Source organism: Gouania willdenowi, chromosome 14 (genome assembly GCF_900634775.1).
Source record: "Gouania willdenowi chromosome 14, fGouWil2.1, whole genome shotgun sequence".
Classification (NCBI taxonomy): Eukaryota; Metazoa; Chordata; class Actinopteri; order Blenniiformes; family Gobiesocidae; genus Gouania; species Gouania willdenowi.
The window spans coordinates 4,996,493-5,019,188 of NC_041057.1; the positions used below are offsets into that span (position 1 = coordinate 4,996,493).

The 22,696-nt window shown below is 36.5% G+C and overlaps 1 protein-coding gene across 5 annotated transcripts in view; it reads left to right on the forward strand.

Annotated features, from left to right (window-relative positions):
- LOC114475378 (neurexin-2-like) overlaps positions 1–22,696 on the forward strand; it is a 233,633-nt gene that overhangs the window by 103,352 nt on the left and 107,585 nt on the right. For all 5 annotated transcript variants that reach the window (XM_028466115.1, XM_028466114.1, XM_028466119.1 and 2 more), the window contains 4 exons: positions 4,194–4,355; positions 11,969–12,410; positions 13,970–14,353; positions 19,699–19,902. In XM_028466115.1, the coding sequence (XP_028321916.1) occupies positions 4,194–4,355; positions 11,969–12,410; positions 13,970–14,353; positions 19,699–19,902 (1,192 nt within the window). The remainder of the gene's footprint in view (positions 1–4,193; positions 4,356–11,968; positions 12,411–13,969; positions 14,354–19,698; positions 19,903–22,696) is intronic.

Genomic DNA, 22,696 nt, shown 5'->3' on the forward strand with positions numbered 1-22,696 from the left:
TGAAAGCTTTTCAACAAACGAGACGGGGAAAATATATCTGCTAATAAAACATAGAGATTATTTCCAAAAACACAAAACATGAGATGGCGACCAGCACATATTTACCAGTTCCTTTACAAACACACCATGTGTGTTAGTTTTTTTTTGCTAAATTACTTAAAAGAACCATAACATTTTGCCATGAGGTTGTTCCGTCTAAATGCAAAGAGAATATTTGGAAACAGGTATTAGACATGTGTGTGGTTTGAAAATAAGAACAATATACTGTAAAAATAAAACACCTATTTTGTGTTGCCTAACTTACTTTTTTTCATTCCAGATGAAATGAAAGTCAAAACACTGTATTTGACAACAGAATAGCACTTTCGCTCAACACCAAGTTGGTGCAATGCTGCTAATAATTGTTAACTGAAACTGTACTCAATTAAAACACAACATTCACTCCAAAACCTCCTGTGGATAAACTGTCCAACCTGGCAACAAAGCGTAGAGCCTAACTCCAAAAAAAAAATGTCGAGTTAAAATAATGACCAATCTGAGCATTAACACAGGAAAAAACAAAGGGTTTCGTCTATTTCTCTGCCATTTTTGTGTGTTTTTGGAGAAATTGTGTGTATTTCTCTTGTTCTTTTGTCTGATTTTGGAGCTGTATTATATAATTAGGGGGGACAAGCCTGCGGGGTCTATTGTAATTGTTCTGATTTTATTACAGTTTTTTTCCCCTATTTTTTATTATTCCATTAGTACAAGTGGTGCTGCAGGCTCAACCGTGGGGTGGTGCCATTTGGAGCGTTGTTACAGACCCCTCAGCTTACCTCCACCATTATGCCTTATGTTCGCCAGCAGGTGGCGCTATAACCAAGGTCAACGCATTTTGACCTATAACTCCCACACCGTATGTCGTACATTCAAAAGCCTCATATCCACAGATTCCCTGAATAGCACCGAATCACCTGGGCTGGGCCACGCCCATTTCTGCTGATATTTGTGTGGCGCAAAATTGCGGAAGCTTTAAAACCTACTTTTTTTTAACACAAATCACTCCAAAATAATGCAAAATTACAGTGGCTGGGAAGTGTCAGGTGAATGCATTTACAGAAATGAACACAAATGCAAAAAGGTCACAACACGAATGCAAAATGGCTACAACGGACGTGTTTCCGACGGACCGGTATTACAGACGGACACGTTTCTGGCGGATGTTTTTAACCCACCAGAACAGTTAAGAACAAGAAGAAGACATCGAAATGCGTATGAAAGTAAGTGAAAGTTGATTAGGATACTCTTATATTTTTCATATCAGGCTATCATATCATAATACCCATCCGACTGTCCGACCGTAATACCGGTCCGTCGGAAACACTTCCGTTGTGGCCGGTTTGCATTCGTGTTGTGACCTGTTTGCATTTGTGTTCATTTCTGTAAATGCATTCACCTGGCACTTCCCAGCCACCGTAGTTTTGCATTATTTTGGAGTGATTTGTGTATTCATTATATATATTTTCTTGCCACTTTTGTATACTTTTGTCGCATTTTGCATGTTTTTAGAGTCACTTTTTGGAATTTTGTTGTTGTTTTAATGTGTTTTTGTGGTCATTGTGTGTGTTTTTCTGTAACCGTACTTTTGTGTATTTTATTTGTATTGGGTGTTATTTTGTGTATTTCCGTTGTCGTTTGGTACATTTTCTGTCATTTTGTGCAGTTTTGATGTTTTATGTGTTTTTTGTGGTGATTTTGTGTGTTTTGGGGGTCTTATGTGTATTTTTGTTGTCATTTGGCATATATTAGTGTCATTTTGTTTACTTTTCTGTTAGATTTGTATATTTTTGTTGTCATTTTGTGTGTTTTGGAAGTCATATTGTGTATTTTCCTGTCAGTATTGATGTTGTTTTGTATGTTTTTGCTGTCAAATTGCATTTTTCATATAAAAATGTTCTATATTTCTGTTTTTTTTTTTTTGTGCAATTACTTTTTTGGGACCACACAAAGTTAACCCGAGCCACATGTGGCCCCTGCACCGCCTGTTGCCCATGTCTGCTCTTTGATGTAAAGATGGTTTGAGATGAACCTTGCCTCACTTTGGATGACTCAGCAGAAACGTGTCATATGTTTTGAGACTCGAGGCGTGACAGATCAATCAAGGATAACAAACCCTCCAGCACGAGTATCTTTAATTTTAAATATTTTGTGTTGGGATGTTTACTCTTATCCACTCATGCAAAACTAAGTTAGATTGTTTACTGTCTAGATCTGTGTCATTTAAACTGTTCCTAAAAATATTACAAACATTGTTTTGGGTTCAGATCTAAATAATGTTTTTAATCAGAAATTCAAACACTGAATAATTTAACAAACAGCGCTAAATTGTCTACATTGAATTTGCAGAGGGTTTAGTTGGTGATTAAACAATTTTCCTCTTCATCCAATCGTTTCTGATGTTTTACAAATCACAAGCCTGATTTAAGGATAATTAATTTTTGATGAAATCACTGCGAATGGCTTGTAATACAATGAATAAATATCACTATCTATTATGTTGCTTAGCCATTGGGCCAGAAATTTTCTTCAAAAATCATGTTCATAATTCCATGATCACTTTTATTGTTAGATGTATAGAACAGGAGATCAGGACCGATTTGGTCCCATTGACTCCCATTATAACCACATACAGTACATACCTCCACCAAGTGCAGAGCAGAAGGTTATGTTTTACCCATGTCTGTCTGTTTGTCTGTCTGTCTGTCTGTTTGTCTGTGTGTCTGTCTGTTCATTTAGTCTGATTGTTTGTTAGTCTGATTGTTTGTCGGTTTGTCTGTCTGTTAGCAAACGGTTATGAATGGATTTGGATGAAATTTTCAGCAAATGTTGATAATGGAACAAGCAACAGGTGATTACATGTTGGTGATGATATACCAAAAACAAAGAAAATACCAAAAAAAAATTGGAAAATCGAAGCTGTGGCTGAGTCTACTCCTTTAAGCACGGTGGCTTATGGGTAATGTGGTAGTGGTAGGGAAGTACATTGTGTGTATGTCCCGCCCGGTACTCGTGCTGTACTTGGCGGAGGTCTGAGCTCTCCCAGTGCTCTAATTTGGATATATTGTTATCCTGATGGTGTTTTTCCCATAAATACCTAATAAACCTAAGCCTTTACCTTCAAAATACAAAATCACCTTATTTTTGCAAAAGACAATGCTTAATTTGTGTTTTTCTCATTGTTTTTATGACAAAAAGGGCAACAACAAAAAAAATGTACAAAAATATAATGAAAAAAAGTGGGAGAAAATATTACATATTTCATATATATTAATATGACATTTTGAAGACACTTTTTGAAGGGTATTGTTTTGGTAGCTCAGCTCAAAGAGTGTAGTTTATTTATCTTTTAAAAATGCATATTTTGTGTTTTTCTTATGAAAAATAAATGGTGTTTTTATGACAGAAAGGGCATAAAAACTTTTCAAAGAAACAAAAAAACAGAAAAAACTACAGTAATATAATGAAAACTTTATATCTATGGTTAGGTCTGAGGTTGTTGAAAAGATCTGATGTGAAAAACGGGGGGAAAATGACGTCCAACATTTTTACGACAGTTTTATGAAGGGTACTGGTTTGGAACCTAAGCTCACAGAGTGTAATTTTTTTTCAAAGGTGCCCCGATGATTAATAAACAATTAAAAAATAAAAATGAAATTATTTCAGTTTATATATTTTTTCCTGAATTTAGTCAAGTGTTAATAATTGTTTTCACTCATTACTCCAATGAGAGCTGTTACATTTGTACTGGCATACGTTTTAATTATAGGCTCATTGTCATGGCAACAAGCATATCGTGTTACCTCTCTGGTGCCGTTCGCCGTTCATTTCCGTCTGTGAGCCGCGGCGATGCTGCTGATAGCAGAACAAGGCCTCGCCACGTCTTTAATCTGCAGATAATCACTAATGGAAAATAACACGTGTGCTTGTTATTGACCACGGCTGATATCTGGTTAATGTATCAGAAACCCAGTTCAGATGAGATTAATTAACCCTTCAAAGATGTTCTTGTAATTGCTCCATGTTTAAGGCGAGCTCAACCGAAATCAAAGAAATGAAGCGTCAGATAATTACGACACTTCATTGTGTTTGGATTGAAAAAATAAATCACAGCGTGACTCGTGATTTATTTTGCTTCTTTTTTTTTTTTCCTCTAGGTGACGATTCTGGTGGATGGAATTCTCACCACCACTGGTTACACCCAGGAGGACTACACCATGCTGGGATCAGATGATCTGTTCTACATCGGAGGCAGTTTGAACACAGCCGACCTGCCGGGGTCTCCGGTCAGCAACAACTTCATGGGCTGCCTTAAAGACGTGAGTATTGGACGTAACAATTCGTTTTAGCAACGATTCGATTCAAATCACAATTTGTTATTCGATCCAAAATGATTCAGTGACTTGAAATCAATTCAGTAACTTTTTAGCCAAAAATAGGGCTGGACGCAGTGACGTGTCGTGAGCACTAGGGTTGAGTAGGCAGAGTGTTGCAAATCAAGACCACCAATGTCAACACCAATGACAATTCCATATGTTTCTGCTGGCAAGTGTTAATTCAATTCAACGTATAAAATTTATAATAAGAAAGAAAAAACCCAACAAGATCCACATGAACAATCATTTAGTTATCTAACAAAATCAACATCGTAAAACACCATTAAAGTGGCTGTTTTCCTTCTAGACAGGTAATCTAATGTTCTATTTTCCTATATTTTGTGTACATCCTTTTTGCGTTCAAAAATCAGGTAGTGCAGCTTTGTTTAAAATGTCAAGTGTTACCCAACATTTAAAGGCAAAGGTATTCACATTTTATTTGAATAAAGTCCAACCAACACTTCAGTTTAAATTAACACATCCATATAAAGTCTGCTGTGCTTAAATCCAATATGTTATTTCATTGTATATATTGATACAATCAATTGATTACCTTTTAAAACGATTTAGATCGATTGTCATCTAGAAGGCCAACTTGCCAAGAACAGATCAATGTCGTTCAGTCAGGATCACTTTAGTCAAATAGTTTATTAGCATGCAGTTTAGATTTGGCTGTAAGGCTTTGTTCTGGAACCTCTCTTCCATGAGCTACACAGAGAGGCATAAGCAGAGAGAGCGGTCAGCAGGACCCCCGTGGAACAGAAACACAGACGTTAAATGGCAACAGGAGACACTGTTTAATTAGACAGAAGAGGAGGAGCTGGGGTGGGGGTGGGGGATGGGTTGCGAGGCGTTTGCGGACAAAGCGTGTGGAAGTAGGCGGATCGCAGTGGTTTAAATGTGGCGCTGTGACTAACTCTAACCAATGGGAAGTATGGAACATGATCAGCCGGATGACTAACTAAATTAGGGAATGGCTACGTTATCTGATGGGGCTGGGCTAGCTTGATTTCCGTGCCTGCCTAAACTAACGCGATGCTCAATTTGGATCGCAGGATTATGAATCAATTTATCGATCTAATGGATTAATCTATCCATCCTTTGGGTGTATAAAAGCAATAAGACAATACGTTTGTATGGATTCGTGCTGCTGTGGTGTTTGAAGGAGAAGCTAAAAGCTTGAGCCGAGCATGTGCATTTATTTAATTAATTTTTTTTGTTCATTTATAGCTTCCCGTGGGAATCCGCGTTGACAATGAGCCACTAATATAAATACCAGACAGAATGCTGAAGCCCAACCTGATCCAAGTCTTTCCTCCTCTGGCATTTTTTAGAGCATTTCATTGCCATGCACCTGTCACATTGATTATTTTCAGCAAGCCGACTAAGATGGTGTACTTGGCTTGGGAAGTAGTTCAGACAAAGCCGTGAATTATGCGCTAATGCCTAATTTCAGCCCAGTCGCACAAATTTTTAATGATCAGAGTCATCTCATAAAAAGCAAATGATGCACTGTGGGCATAAAAAGGAAAGAGGAACGCTTTGCCCCTGCACAGGCAGCGGTGGTGGAAGATGATTAAACAGGAAGTGGTTTGGGTTTTGTAAAGCAGCGCCGACATCACAGCAGCACTTTTTTCATTGAGGGTCGAAACCCAAACTTCTACGACTCGAGTTCTAAGTCTGTCAGGGACAGTTAGTTTATCCACAATCATTCTATAATTCCTCACAAAGTGCTTTAGTTTCTTCATAAATGATTTAGTGGAATGAACAGAAATTACACATGGACAGATTTGGATTATATGTTTTCGCAAAAATGCTTTAATGTCGTTTATTAACTATTAGTGTGTGAAACAGAGACATTGCAGAAATCTGTTCTGATCTAAACGTGCAGAGTTCAATCTGATTAATGATGGATTTTAAATATATTTTTTCCTAATATTGGTGATAATTATATGATAACAAAACTGACTTTGAATTTAAAAATTATACAAATATTTTTTAAAAAAAGGTTTATATTAAACATTTACATGAACAACTGTTTGACAGTATTCTGATCACAGAACACTTATTCATTTATTTTCGAGGTTTATTTATTTTTGACATTTATTTATTTTTGACATTTTTTTATTTTTGACATTTTTTTATTTTTGACATTTATTTATTTTTTACTTAACCATTTATTTATTTATTTATGTATTTATTTATGCAGTTGTTTATTTACCTGGTCATTTATTTATTTAATTGGGAACATATTTATTTGGGAATATATTAAGTTATTCATTTACATGGCCATTTATTTACTTATTTGGGCATGTATGTATTTATTTACCTGGTAATATATTTATTTTTTTTGGGCGCTTATTTTATTCATTTATTTATTTAATTTTTTTTTTGGGGGGGGAGTGGCATTAATTTATTTATTTAAGTACTTCATTATTTTTTTATTTATTTGGGCATTAATTAATAATTTTTTTTACTTGGTCTTTTATTTATTTGGTCATTTATTTATGTATTTACTAGGTAATTTATTTATTTACTTGGTAATTTATTTATTAATTTATTTGGGAATTTATTCATTTATTTATTCAAATTTAGTCATAAATATGGGAGAACTATGTAAAAATTTTATATTTAAAAATAAATTGTGAAATTTAAATAAATAGCTTGTCCTATCCCCCTTATCTTTGTAAGATGATGGCTTCTCATTGTTATATGGCTTTAATACTTTCAAGTTTTTAATAAATAGTAATAAACAGTAATACATATTTAAGTATATGAATAAAAATATTCTAAAAATTGTTTGTTATCCATTTCTACAAACCAATGCCAGAATCGAGTGTGTGTATTCAGCGCACCTTAGGTGCAATAATGATCTATCGCATCTTTATGACACATATATATTATGCAATTTCCGGACACTGATTTCAGTAGAAAATCATCATCGACCAAAGATGTGAAACAGACGAGAGGAATTTACAGAGTGCAGGTGGCAACGTGTGAAAAGCACGTTTCAAAAATGGAGAGTGTAAAAGAGAGGTGAAATGACAAACCCACATAAATGCAGAGAGTTCATGAAAAATAGAGCAAAAAGAGCTTTAGTCTGAGAAAACATCTGGACATTTTTAGATATAGTGTGTTAAAGACTCTTTAAATAATTTTTAACTAACTCTTTCTAACTGTATTCTATTGTCTCTTTAAAGGTGGGGATCATGTAAAAATCACTTTTTCAAGCTTTATATCATGTTGGTGTGTCATTCCCTGCTGAAAAACAAACCTCCAGTATTGCTCAGATTGATTCACGTATTTTTGAGTAATCTTTAAATCTCCTGCCAGCAGGGGACGAGACTCCGCCTTGGGGACGAGGCCCTTCCCCCCTCCTATGTTCTCTGCCTTAGTTCATCCCACAGCACCTGCCTCCGTATATTTAGCTTATAATTTACTTTTGTAAAAAACCCATGGCTTATGTTGTCTGTACTCATTTATGTATGTACGCATTTAAATTGAAAAATAAAATAAAATTTAAAATAAAATAAAAAACTCACACCCCTCCCCCCGCTTCCAGGACGCACCTCCATCAAAACAGCTGAGAGATTACTGTGTCGATCCGATTACTCAGAGTAGTAGCTGCCTGCTTTTAGTTTTTAAAAATGCCTTCTGCAAGAATATGTATTTTTGGATGTGAAGAAAACGGCACTCTTTTGGATGAAACAATTGGTCAACAATGGTTGGAGTTTATCTTTGGAAACGGCCCTCGTCCCAAAAATATCTGCTATGTTTGTTTCAGGCACTTTTCACATGAAAGCAAGAGCTTATTTGAAAGTGGATGAATAAGTTCACTGACACTAAAAAACAATGTGATCCCTAATCAGAACTACTTCTTCAGAGCCATCAGAGGTGTGTGTGTGTGCGTGTGTGTGCGTGTGCGTGTGTGTGTGTGTGTGTGTGTGCGTGTGCGTGTGCGTGTGTGTGTGTGTGTGTGTGTGTAAACAGACAGAAAAAGTGGTGTCAATTTTGGAACAATTAGTTTAAACTGGCAAATGATGGTGATGACAAATCAGGAATGTGGTTAAATTGGCTAAAATAAGCATGAAATATGGGGAACAATAATGACAATAATGGGTCAACATAAATGACATTAGGTGGGAAAAGTGGTGGAAAGGGTTTATGAGAGCTGCAAATGTCATTAAAGTGGACAAAAATGTGCAGAAAATGCATTGAAATGTGATGGAGATGTGGCAGAAATGGGAGTAATGTAGCAAAAATGCATTAAAAGGAGCAAAAAATTATGGCAAGAAAAAGTGATACTAATAGGTTTAAATATGGCAAGTTTGGTGTAGTTGCAGAAAAATTGTGAAAATAAGCAAAATATTAATAATTTAATATGAAAATATATACAGTACATTTATAGTAAAGTGAACATTGAGTTAAATATTTATGGTGTCATTATCTAACTAGAAGCACGGCTTTCTACTTTTCCTGAATGAGGACGACTAATGTCGTCAGACAACACTGGAAGATGATGATGATGTGATGCAGCGAAGAGTCAGTTTCATAAGGTGCAGGGAAAAAAAATAATGCTCCTCTTTGAGAAGAATAGAAGAACGTCAGCAGCAGTAGAACAATGAGCAGATGGAGAGTTAGGGATTGGTCTCTGAAGTTGGACATTTATTCTTTGTGTGTGCGTGTGTGTGTGTGTGTGTGTGTGTGTGTGTGTGTGTGTGTGTATGTGTGTGTGTGTGTGTGTGTGTGTGTGTGTGTGGACAGGAGGATACAACACAATGCCTCATTAGCTCGTTGCGCTTTAAGGCTTCAGATATTGTACCCAGTTCTGTTTTAAAGCATGTGTTCAGGAATCCTTTAATTGCAGAGGAGGCTTTACTATAAGACCCAAGACTTTCTATCGATGCAGGAGCGGCTTTGTTCTGCTGTTTTGGGATGTTTCTGTGATTCATGTCACAAACAACCTGCGTTTGGATTTGTGAAATGGGATTTGACTTGCTGCTGCTGCTTTTTTGTTTTTTGTCCTATGGCTTGTATAAAGGGCCTTTTCGGAGCCATCTGTTTGGTTGTGAACTACTTGATTTGTCCACGTTCTCACATTGTTTCAAGTGACCGTCTGGATGGACTGTCTCCCCCCCGTTTAAAATGTGTCTCTGACGCTCTTTTCACTACGCTCGGTTTCACCATCTGATCTTAATGCCTAATTAGTCATACCAAGGCAGTGTGAGGTGTGATTTGGGCTCCAATGGCCTCTCAGCGCCGCTGTTAGTCATCTGTGCAGTGTGTGCATGGTGTGGGGCCCCAGGCGCGGCAGACCGCTCGCTCACTGATGTGGCAGATAACAGTGGACTCCAGGGGACTTGTGACTTTTACTCTCACGGAGGCCTTGGTTATCGACAAAATAAAAAGTGTGTATCAGTTCACACATGCAGGTGTGTTTTATAGGAAAGGCTTCAAGCACAGGGAGTCTCACTGCATACAAATAACAGAACATTTTACAAAATGACAATGAAATGCCTCCAAAAAGACACAACAATATGACAAAATTGCAAGAAATGAGAGAAAATTAAACACTCCAAAACACTTCAAAACACAGGGCCGTAACAAAAACACACAAAAACCCACTGATATACATACAAATGACAGAAAATTATACAAAATGACAACAAAATGCAAAAAAACCCCTCAAAAACACACAAAATGATGAAAAAATTGCACAAAATGAGAGAAAACTAAACACGACTCCCCCAAAACACAGGGCCATAACAAAAACACACAAAACCTGCAAATATACATACAAATGACATAAAAGTATACGAAATGACAAGAAACAACACAAAACTTTGACAAAAAAGGCACAATATGCCTCAAAAACACAAAATGACAGAAAAATAAATACAATGACTCCCCCAAAACACACAAAAAAATACAAATTTGCCTATAAATGACAGAAAATTTGACAAAATGACAGTAAATGAAATGAACACCAAAACTCCTCCAAAACACAGGGTCTTAACAAAAACACACAAAAGACCACAAATACATTATACAAAATGACAACAAAATGCACAAAACCCCTCCAAAACACATAAAATGATGACAAAATTGCACAAAATGAGAGAAAAATAATCACAGTGACTCCCCAAAACACACGACCATAACAAAAACCCACAAAACTTTAAAATATTAATTCAAATCACATAAAATGATACAAAATGATAAGAAAAAACACAAAACGACACCTTAAAATGCACAAAACGCCTAAAAAACACATAAAACAACAACAAAATTGCACAAAATGAGAGAAAAATAAACACAGTGACTCCCCCAAAACACACGACCGTAACAAAGACACACAAAGGACTACAAATATACATACAAATAACAGAAAATTAAACAAAATGACAACAAAAAACAAAAGTCTCCAAAAAATGCACAGAACGCCTCAAAAACACACAACTCTTCGTTCTCTCCTGTGTTAATGCTCAGATTGATCATTCTTCTAAATGCTGACATGAATGTTGACGATAACGCTCGGATCCGACAAGGGTCCCATTTTTGTAGCTCCCCTGCTATAATTAGCATCTTGATGCTAATATGGTGATTTTTTTTTTTTTCTTTCTCTTTCAAATTTACTCACTGAAGAGTTGATACATGCATTTAATGAAAGATGTGGACTTGCTTGGAATTGAATTATTCGATTAATTAATCTTGATTTAAACGTGTTGCTTACGCCGTGTCTCACTCTGTCATGTTGATAGAAGCAAAACAACAACAACATTGCACAAAATGAGAGAAATATAAACACAATGACTGGGAGTCTCACTGCTCATGGAGTAACAAAAAACACAAAAGGCACACAAAATGACAACAAAATACACAAAATGACAACAAAATACACAAAAATATTCCAAAAACACACTAAATGACAACAATAAACACAAAAAGACACACAAAATCACAAGAAAATACGCAAAAATATTCAAAATAAATAAATGCATGAAACACTTCCAAAAACAAACAAAAGACAACAGAATTGCACAAAACGAGAGAAAAATAAACACAATGACTGGGAGTCTCACTGCTCATGGAGTAAACACGCAAGAAAACAAACAAAGTTGTGACAAACACACAAAATGACAACAAAATGACTCCAAAAACACAGTAGGAACCAAAAAAATGCACAAAAAGACTCAAAAAACACACAATGCGCAACAAACACACAAAATGACAAGAAAGACGCCAAAAAACATAAAAAAGACAACAAAAAACACAATATGACTCCAAAGACTACAAATGTACACAGAAATAACAGAAAATGATACAAAATAATGACAAAAAACACTCAAAATACCAAAAGATGAAAGATGCCGACTTGTTTGACACGGAATTGAATGATTCTGTTAATGAATCCTGATTTAAACGTGTTGCTTGCTGCGTGTCTCTGTCAATGTCACTCTGTCATGTTGATGGAAGCTTTTATAGATGATAAATAATATTTGAATGCACCTGCCTGCCAGCGTCTCATGGTGACATTTCCCCCCTGTCTTTATTAGGTCGTCTATAAGAATAATGAGTTCAGGCTGGAGCTATCCAGGCTGGCTGAGCAGCGAGACTCAAAGATCAGTATCCATGGCGACCTGGTCTTCAGCTGCGAGGACGTGGAGGCCCTGGAACCCGTCACCTTCGAGACGCCGTCGGCCTACCTGACGTTGCCCAGGTGGAACACCAAGAAGGCGGGGGCCATGTCGTTTGACTTCCGCACCACGGAGTCCGACGGCCTGCTGCTGTTCAGCCACGGCAGCCTCCAGGGGTCCCAGGGGACCCAGGGGGCCGACAGGAAGCCACGCTCAGACTTCTTCGCCGTGGAGCTTCTAGATGGGTTCCTCTACCTGGTCATGGACATGGGGTCAGGCAGCATCAAAATAAAAGCCAGCAGCAGAAGACTGGATGATGGCGAGTGGTGCCATGTGGAGTTCCAGAGGAGGGGACGCAACGGTAGGATGATGATGATGATGATGATGATGATGATGATGATGATGATGATGATGATGATGACGACAGGGGTGGACTGGGACAAAAATCAGCCCTGGCATTTTCTATTCAGATCAGCCCATTATCAGCGGACACCAGGAGTGGACTGGCTATCTGGCATACTGGGCATCGTCCTGGTGGGCCGGTCCGGTCCACTACGTGCTTTTTTGTGTTTTGACGAGCGAGTTGAGGCAAACATGGTAACAGGTGGTCGAAAATGGTCTAAAAGTGGCAAAAAAAACGTGGCAGGAAAAGAGTGAAAAGTGACTAAAATGGTCCAAAAGCAGTCAAGGGTGGTCAAAAAATGGGCAAATAAAGAGGAACCAGGTGTTACGTAATGGCTTAAATGGGCAAAATGTGGCAAACAATAGTAAAAAAAGGGTAAAAATGTGGAACAAAAAGAGGCAAACTGTAAAGAAAAAGGAAACGAGTGGTATTTATTGGGCAAAAGTTAACTTATTGGGATGAAAAATGGCCAAAAATAATTAAAGAAAGGACAAAAATTGGATAAAAGTGTCAAAATGGACAAAAATACGGGAAATAAAGAATATTTATTGGCAAAAGGTGGCTAAAGTCTGAAAAGGGGATAAAATGGGACAAACGAAGTTGCAAAATATCCAAAGGAAAAAGGTAAAAAGGGGTTAAAAAGTTTCCCCTTTTTAAGGTTTTCTGGGGAAACAATAGTTAAATTAAGACATAAAAGAGCCACATGTTGAGCATCACTGACTTAATAACAGCTTCTACGTAGTGTCTGCTGATAATGTAGTGGACTGGTCTGGATAGAAAATAGTAGGGCTGAGTATTGGTCCCAGTCCAGCCCTGGGGGACACCATTTAGAGACTGTTAGTTATGGTCAATGTGTGGCTTTTTATGTCTTAATATACAAATGCATAAATCACAAAATATGTAAGAGACCGACCATACCCAAGCAATAAGGGACAGGGTCTTCACTTTAAATTTCTTTGATTTTGTGACCAAATTCTATTTAATTAAGGGAAATATTATGTAAGAAATTGAAGGATTTTGTCAGAAAAATGACATGCGATATAAGCACCGGGAAAACTGTGAGAACCTGCAAATATTCTAGAGTTTCAGTTACACAGTGATTCATGTTCTTTCTGTCATTTTCACTCCTCCTAAGGGCCAGATTTGGCTCCCGGGGCCTTGAGTTTGACACGTGTCTTACCTGGTTTCAACAACAAGCAAACAGTTTCTCACGCACACAACTTTAGTAAATCCAAATTGTGTCTAAATGTGGAGAAATGCAGTTTTTTTTTTGCTCATAATTCAGATTTATTTTGATGATAAAATCATCTCCTAAGGACTGTCAGTGCATTCTGGTAATGTGCACATCCTTTGACAAACAGCCTGCTGCCCACATCTCACTGTTTGCTCATGCCTCTTTCTTAGCACGACACACACACACACACACACACACACCTGTCTCTTTCCTCTGCAAAGGAAATACTGAACCACTCCAAGTTGAATCACTGCTAAAAAAAAATAAAATCTCCCCCACACAGGTTTTATCTCTGTGGACAGCCAGAGCGTCCCTTTCACCGCTAACGAAGGCAGTGAGATCCTTGACCTGGACGAGGCCATGTATCTGGGAGGGTTACCCGAGGACCGCCAAGCCCTGGTGCTCCCCCCCGAAGTATGGACGGCATCTCTGGGGCTGGGCTACGTGGGCTGCGTCAGGGACCTCTTCATCGACGGGCAGAGCCGTAACCTGTGGAGGCTGGCCGAGGTCCAGAGCTCCAGGGGCGTCAGCGGCCTGTGCACCAGGGAGACCCACGTCAGGTGTACCAGGGACACGTGTGCCAACGGGGGCCACTGCAGGGAGGGATGGAACCGCCACATCTGTGACTGCAACAGCACGGGCTACTTAGGCTCCAGCTGTGAGAAGGGTAAGAAGAAGCTTTTCACACATAACGCTACTGTTTTATTCATAAACCAAAAAGGTGTGGGGGAGGAAGAAGAAAGGGCCAGAATCATTGGCAGAGTTTGAGATTCTTGCCAGGGGGGAAGCAAAAGAAAAAATAGAATTAAATATATAGATTGTCTCCAGATTCACGCCAACCACAATGTGTGTAACACATATAATAATGCAAAAATGATTAGTGACATCATTGATAATGTGGACTACAAAAATGTGCAACGTGTCATTTTATGTTGTAAATTCATGATAAAATCAAGTAGGCGGTCGCTTTCTGCTTCATTTTTGCTGCAGTACCATACATGAACTGCTGGGTGCAGTGTCGCTTCACTATTTACATTGTGAAGAAGAATTGCGCAACAGAAAAAGAACCAACCTAAAGTTTAAAAAGTTTAAGACTATTTCACTGAAAACCGATTCTACACACCTGAGGTAGAACAACATATATATATATATATATATATTGTATAGTCACTTTGTTTTATGGCACTTAAAATATTAGTATATTATGTACAATATATTAAGAATGTGGTGGGGGGTTCCCCCTGCCCCCACAAACTCTGCGTATGTCTAGAACGGAGAAACAAATCAATGTTCTCACAAAAAAATGAACTTTTGTAATCAAAAACATGGATTGAGACCATGACTGGTGAGGCACAAATTTCTGAACCCGATAGAACAGTGGTTTCAAAACTTTTTGGGATCGTGACCCCATTTCAATATCACAAATTCCCGGCAACCCCAATAGACATTTTTTTTTCTTCCTACAATCATTTTTTGGTCATGAGTAGCTCAGATGTTTAATTTGAACTAGATTTATATTAGAGAAAATGAAAGAAGTTTAAGATTGTCGTGTTTTCATTTTAGAAATCATTAATAAATAATTAAAAAAATAAATATACATATTTTTAATCAGTAATTAATTTAATGTGTTTCTTTAAATCATTGTGTGTATTTTTGTTGTCAATTCATACATTTCTCTGTTATTTCTGTGTATTTTTAGTTGTCTTGTGTGTTTCTGTTCACATTTTAGATTTATTTTGTGTTATTTTTGTGTATTTTGTCTATAGTTTTATGTTTGGTTTTTTTTAGTCATTAGTCTAATTTTGTTGTCATTTTGTACACACTTGGTCCACATGTGGCCCTCAAGCCTCCTGTTGCCCATGTCTGAGCTTGGGGTGATAAAATGAGTAAATGAATTCATATAAATATTTTTAATCAGTAATTACTAGACATTTCAGGTGACCCCAAGGTTGAAAAACACTGCAATAGAAGCTTAAATGCCTTTCTGTTTTTAAAATCTAATTTTACATTTGTAAATTTGTAAATAGGGAGCAGTTATTTCATCGCAAGAATGGTGCTTTATTCAAATTTGCCCTTAATTAAAACATTGTGTTGTTTTTTAAAGGTTTTCATTATTCTTTAATCCGGTTCTCACACATTTTTGGGTGTTCCCCACATCGAACGAAGGTCAACTTTCAAGCCCCACCTGTGCACATTGACCCCCAAATAACTCTGACAAATAACACATTTTCAAATTTAATGAACGAACAGGGAACATTATGTTTCATAATAAATCAAAAATGAATAAAGTTTATTGTTCCGCTGCACATGCAGACATAAATCATTATTTTCTTAAGGAATGATTAGTGATACACTGTTTTCAGCTTTCGTTTATGTGTGCGTTTGGCGGCTTGAGGAAGAGTCTGCCGAATAATTCTGTTTATTGATTCCACTACAGAAAGTAGATGAACTTTGCAATTATGTGTAAGGAGAAAAATATGGGTTTCGAAATTGGTTATCGGCCAAAATGAGCTGTGAAATATAAAATATGAGCCAAAAATCCAATATCGTGCATCGCGTAAAAATATAGATACTTTATTATAATAGTTAACACAATTAATTGGATTTTGCCATTTTTGGCACAATTCCAGGGAGCTTAAAAGCTATTTGATAATTATTTGGTTGTTCTTTTTTGTTTTACTAAGAATTGAAAAAAGTTAAACAATTAATTATTATTTTAAAAAGAAAACTCCTAAAAACATTAAAAAAAACAAAACAAATGTAAAAGTGAAGTGAAGTAGTGAAAAATAAAGGAAATAATGAAACATTGTTTCTTCAATTTTGATAATAAAAAAGTTTAGATTATACAGAATTACATTTATAGAGCAGTGAAGTGGACTGATTAATTTTCTCTTATAATTGTTAGCATTTTACCTCCCCTGACTGCACGCCACTGATTGAGAATACGCGATATTTCCACGTGTTTGTCATTGAGAGCTATTATTTTTTTTCATTTCAGGATCCTGTAACAATAGGAGATGCTCAAAGCAGCTCAAATCCAAGCACTGCATTGTCCTTTCCACTGTTAATTCATTAATAAATGATCAGCTTTTTGCATTTGTGAGCATTATAGGAGGTGTTTAATTAAAAATGCACTGGTGCATAAATCAGCACACGTTTACTCACACAGAGAACCAAATCAAACTGATCCCCTGGCAGCTGATTGCATGAGGGATATATGAAAATCCCCTTTATATTGCATCGGAATGGCTGTAAATCCTTGGAAAAGTGAGATCCCTGCGAACACTCATGCAGCCTTTGTCTGATCTGTGCTTTTCCTGCCATCTAGTGAGATCCATGAAAAATGCAATCAAACGTTGCGTCACAATCTGATGATATTTAATGCTTCTTTGCATTGAGGCCACATTGTTGTTGTTGTTTTAAAAAGATCTTCCACTGTCTTTACAAATGTGGCCTAAAATCTTTGAAATGTACTTATTAAAAGATTTATGCCTTAAAAAAAAACACATCATATTTGTTTTATTAACTTTTAAAAATGGGACTACTTTACTATTTTAAAAACCTGGATTTCGCCATCTTGGTAATCACATGACTGATGAGGTCACACGGCCCCATTTGCCTGTAAACATTCCATTGTTTTCTATTGGGGTGATGCATGATTCAGCCTGATTGTCAGATAATTTAGCAGCATTTTCAGTCAAAATGCTTATTTGTGCTGCTTTTGGTTGCTCTAAATCAAAGGTGTCAAATTCGTTTTTGCTTGTGCAGTTTGACCTTAAGTGGGCCACAGATTAGTTAGAAATAAATAGCAGTTTTAACATTAATGTGCCCTACTTTTCACTTCCATGTATTACTGATCAATACAGTTTGAAAGGCGTCGACAATATCCAATCAATAAGTGACGGATATCAGTCCCTGCAAGATCAACACTCTAAATATCCTTGATTTTGACCATTTTATTGTCATTTTGAAGAGTTTGGTGGGAAAATGCTGGAAATTTCCACATTTTGCAGTAAAATAAGACTGCAGTCATGTGATATAGGCACCAAAGCCCCTGAAAACATTGTGTGATTTTATAAAATGTGTGTATTCGGAGGGACAAAGATGGCTACAACTTAAACATTTGGTAATCTATGCAATAATTCATGTTTTCTCTGTAATTTTTTTCTTTTTCCTGAGGGCCAAATTGGACGATTGAAAGAGCCGGATTTGGCCTCCAGGCCTTAAGTTTGACACAAAAGCTCTAAACAATCAGGAAAAGTTAAAGATGTCGATGTAAACCTCTTATTTACTGAAAGGGAATAAAAATAGTTGTGAACCAAAAAGTAATCTGTGACCGCAGGTGGCGACAGTTTCAACTCTGAGGTTTGGTAGTAGACAATGAAGCGGAGAAGAAGAGCTCAGTGTGCTGACACGCTCTGGTGGCTAAAGATAGCAAGTAAATCACGGACTGTTGAAGAAGCACAAACCCTGAGGATAGAAGTACTTTTGGGGGGGGGAGTCCTTCAACAGTCCCTGAAACATTGTTTTTTTTTTTTTCCAACCAAATCACTTAAGTTGACCTTTTATTTTATACCTTTTTAGCTGTAAAAACAGAAAAGTGCACAAAATGTTCCATTTTCTCTGCTGATTATATGGTACTGGTCTACTGACGGTGAATTGGACACAGTAATATGCCACTGAGTGTGACCTTTCCATAGAGCCCGAGATGGTTTGTACGCCAAACCATTCACAAGTTATTACTGTTTTAGTGTCCGTGGTGCCATTTGGAGATGTCAAATGACACATTTGGGAACACCTGGACATTTCCAGCTAAAAAAAGCTGTAGAATCCTCAAAAATGTATATTTTTTATGATTTATTTTTGTATGTAGGTAGCACCTTATACTCTGCTCTTATCTTGTTTACAATACAACTTAATTACTTAACTGTTTATGGTAAAATAAGCCTGGCGAGGGTGGAAATATGTGTACTTTCATTTATACTACAATAACTCAGTTATACTGATACCTACCATGTTCAAAATTCTCCTAGAAAAACTTCAGAATGTTATCTTTCAAAAGAGACCCTCCCCATGCATGTGGACCAAAGGGTTCAAACACACACACTAGCGATGTAACGATTAATCGTAAGGCGGTTAAAAATCGATTCATAGGTATCACGATTCACATCGATACTGTGAAAATTGAATCGCAGTACTTTTTTATCCAGAAGTGTTGGCGGCGAGCAGAATCTGCCAATACTTTATTTCTGTCCGCCTTCTACTTTTAAACATGTTCATAAATGATTCATTACCCCTTTAACACCAAAAAATATCTGTAATATTAGCTCTGTCTGCTAGCATAGCATCTCTTCTTCACTGCACAGAACATCTGCATGCCAACTGACCACTGGGTTACCAGCGCCCTCTGCTGGTCCAAACAAATATCTGACCTAAATACAGTAAAATGACTGTTTTTTTTTTTTTTGTTTTTTTTTTTTTTTTAAGTCCAATTGTTAAGGCACAAAATACATTTTCAGTTGCACTTTTAAAAAGAACTATTATGCAGTTTTGCATTGTTTACTATAGAACCAGAATTTAAATTAATAGGCTTATTCTTTATTTGTATTATTCCTTTTTTTTTTATTTCATTCAGGATTTATTTTTAGTTAAATTGCATTGTTTTGAATAGTTTATCAAGGGATTCTTTTGACAATGAAAAATAAAAGGAAAACAGTATAGTTTTTTATAGTTTTTTTCCCCAAAAAAATAAAGGAATATTTTTCAGTCATCATTTTTCTACAATCACATTTTGTAAAATAAATCGTGAGAAAATTGTATTGTGAATCGAATCGTATCGGGAGTTGAGTGAATCATTACATCCCTAACACACGCAATTTGGGAATGTCTTGGACAAGTTTTTCCAAAATCTGGGTGGACCTTAAGGGGTTAATGCTTCTATGCATTGAGGCCATGTTGTTTTTTTAACTATTGAATGCCTCCATCTTTTATTAATTGTTCTGTTATCCACAGAGGCCACTGTGGTGAGCTTTGATGGCAGCATGTACCTGAAGGTGGCGCTGCCCAGGACGCTGCACACGGAGGCTGAGGACGTGTCCCTGCGCTTCATGTCCCAGAGGGCCTTTGGGCTGCTGATGGCCACCACCTCCCAGCAGTCTGCAGACACGCTGCGCCTGGAGCTGGACGGAGGACGAGTCAAACTCACTGTTAACTTGGGTAATGCTGCTGCAGCCAAAACACCAGCAGACATGTCTGCCACTCTGATTGGCTGCTCCAAGGCTCTACCATAATCATCTTCATACAACAGGAAATGCAGTTGCTCAAAAAAGAGACGCGCAATTCCTAATTGTCTTATTAGGTTGTTTTTTGTTTTGTTTTTTGGATTTGCTGAAGAAATTCACAAATTAAAATAGAATAAAATTGAAATGGTCCAAAAAGAAACACAAAATGCATAAAAAGTCTAACAATTAACTAGTAGTGGGGGACATTAAATCACTCCCAGATCGACTTTCTGTGTCTAAAAGTGAATCAAAACATACATTTTGTTCAAATTAATCAAACTCATCTAATCAGACATATTTAATCAATTCAAATTATTCCAAAAGCTTTCATCCATCAACATTTTAAAATCATTATCATACTTTTTAGGAGGGACTTTGGCCAAATGGCAAAGCAATCACAAGAATTTAGGAACAAGTTATCTTTTTTTTTTTTTTTTAAATCGATGAGTGTAGAGTATTAACTAATTTAATTTAGAATAAACCTTTTTTCTTATATTTGAAGCTGAAAAGATTATTTTTTAAGAGAACTTTGGTAATATATAGATACATTAAAACTTGAAAAAGATAATTTGATAGGTTATAGGTTAAGGTTGTATTTATTCAGACATTTTTTTCCAGGAAATTTACTTTGATCTCCTGACATGTTTAGACTGCCTGCTGATCGCTTTGATGTTTTCTTGACTTCCACGTAAAAAAAAAAGTTGCTTGAATAAATGAAACCTTAACATATTATTCAAAATGAAGACAAAAATAACTTCCTAGAATTATGACACGGATGTCAAGAAAACATCAAAGCAATCAGCCTACACCTCTGAAGAAGACTGGCAGTTGACAGCTGAAACATTTCAGGAGGTCAAAGGGAATTTCCTGAAAAAAATTAAACCTTACCATAATATTCAAAGAGAAGACAAAAAGAACTTGCTGAAATTATGATGCGCAAGTCACGAAGACATCAAAGCGATTAGTGGACGCCTCTTAAGGAGACTGGCAGTTGCAGTCGAAACATGACAAAAGATCAAAGGGATTTTCCTGAAAAAAAGATATTGTCTAAATAAATAAAACCAAAACATTGTATTCAAAGAGAAATAAAAAAAATAAACTTGTTAAAATTATTATGCGAAAGTCAAGAAGTGATTAGCAGACACCTCTGAAGAAAACTGGCATTTGACAGTTGAAACATGTAAGGAGATCAAAGTACAGCATTGGCAAATATTAAAAGCCTTCTTTTATTACATTTAGTAAAACTAATAAAACAAAAGGTTTGCTTCCTTTTTTGAGCAACTCTGTATGAATATGAATATCCACTTCTTTCTTTTCCCTCTATCTTTGTCTCCTGTTCCCCTTTGTCTTCCTCTATCTTCCTCTTCCTCTCTTTCTCTCTCGGTTCATCCCATGGTCAGGTCCCTCCTGACTGTCTCAGCTCTTTCAGCCCTTCAATGGCTCGTCTGCAGTTCAAGGAGAAGGCAGTCAGAGACTTGATCCGCCATTATCCTGAAATATTAGAGTTTTAACTGCCCTCACTGTCCACACATGGCCATGGGGCTTCTCTCTGCTCATATTTACTGCACTTAGCCGAGGATGATGCCATGGTTACACACCAGGCTTGGGCTCAATTATAATTAGTGAGGATGCAGGAGGTATCCTCACTATTGTTATCTGTTTTTTTCTTCCGTCTGCATTAACTCCTCCTACTTCGTTTGTCCGATTTTGACGAGTAAGCTATCAAAAAATTCAGAAAGTTCCAGAGATTTATGCTACTGCTTTTATGATTTTCAAGTTTTAAACTTTTTGATTTATTAAAAAAAAAATTTCTTTCCCATTCATTTCTATTGGAAATGTTTCAACCTTTAAGCCCTTCATCCCCAGCCATTCTTCAACCTTATACACATTCAGCCATTACCTTCAACCTTTTTCACCCTTTTTCTAGTATTTCAACTTTTTGAGGTTTTTTTTTTTGAAACCCATCGCAACTTTTCACAACTTTTTTCAACCCATTTCAAACTTTTTCTAATTGTTTTAACCTATTTCAACCTTTTCAACCCATTTCAACTTTTTCAATACATTTCAAACTTTTTCAGCCTTATTACTAATGTTCCGCTTATGCAAAGCTCATGCTAATGCTAGATTGATGCTAATGCGAGGCTAATGCCATTGCTAGACTAATGCTAATGTTAGGTTAATGCTAACACTAGGCAAATTTTATCACGAGGCTAATGTTATGCTAACGCTAAGCTAATGCAGTATGACACGAACCTGCCTCCTCACTTGCATTTTCTTCAGGAAATGCAAATATTCTAGTTGTAATTGATAATTAATTGCAATTATGCATTTAAATTTAGATAATTGACTTTATAATTGTAATTATATAAAAAAAATTGACAATTATAATTTAACGCTAAACTGGGGAACCATGTTCAGTACAGTATGTACATATACAGTATATAATTAACACTTATTAAAATGTGTTTTATATCAAGCTTTTTCACATTTTACCATTTTAAAAAAAAATAAAATTCATGGTTCTACCGACACAAAAAGGCTCAAATGCCCACACCAAAAATATTAAAATCTATATTTTCATTGGTTACGAAGCCTAACACGGTAATCAATAGATAGGAAATAAATGAGATGATAGATAAATGTTTTAGTGTATTTTACAGCTGATTTAGGACCCGTTATCATAAGAGATGCTAACAGAAAGCTAACACAAGAGGAAGGTTAACTTTAGT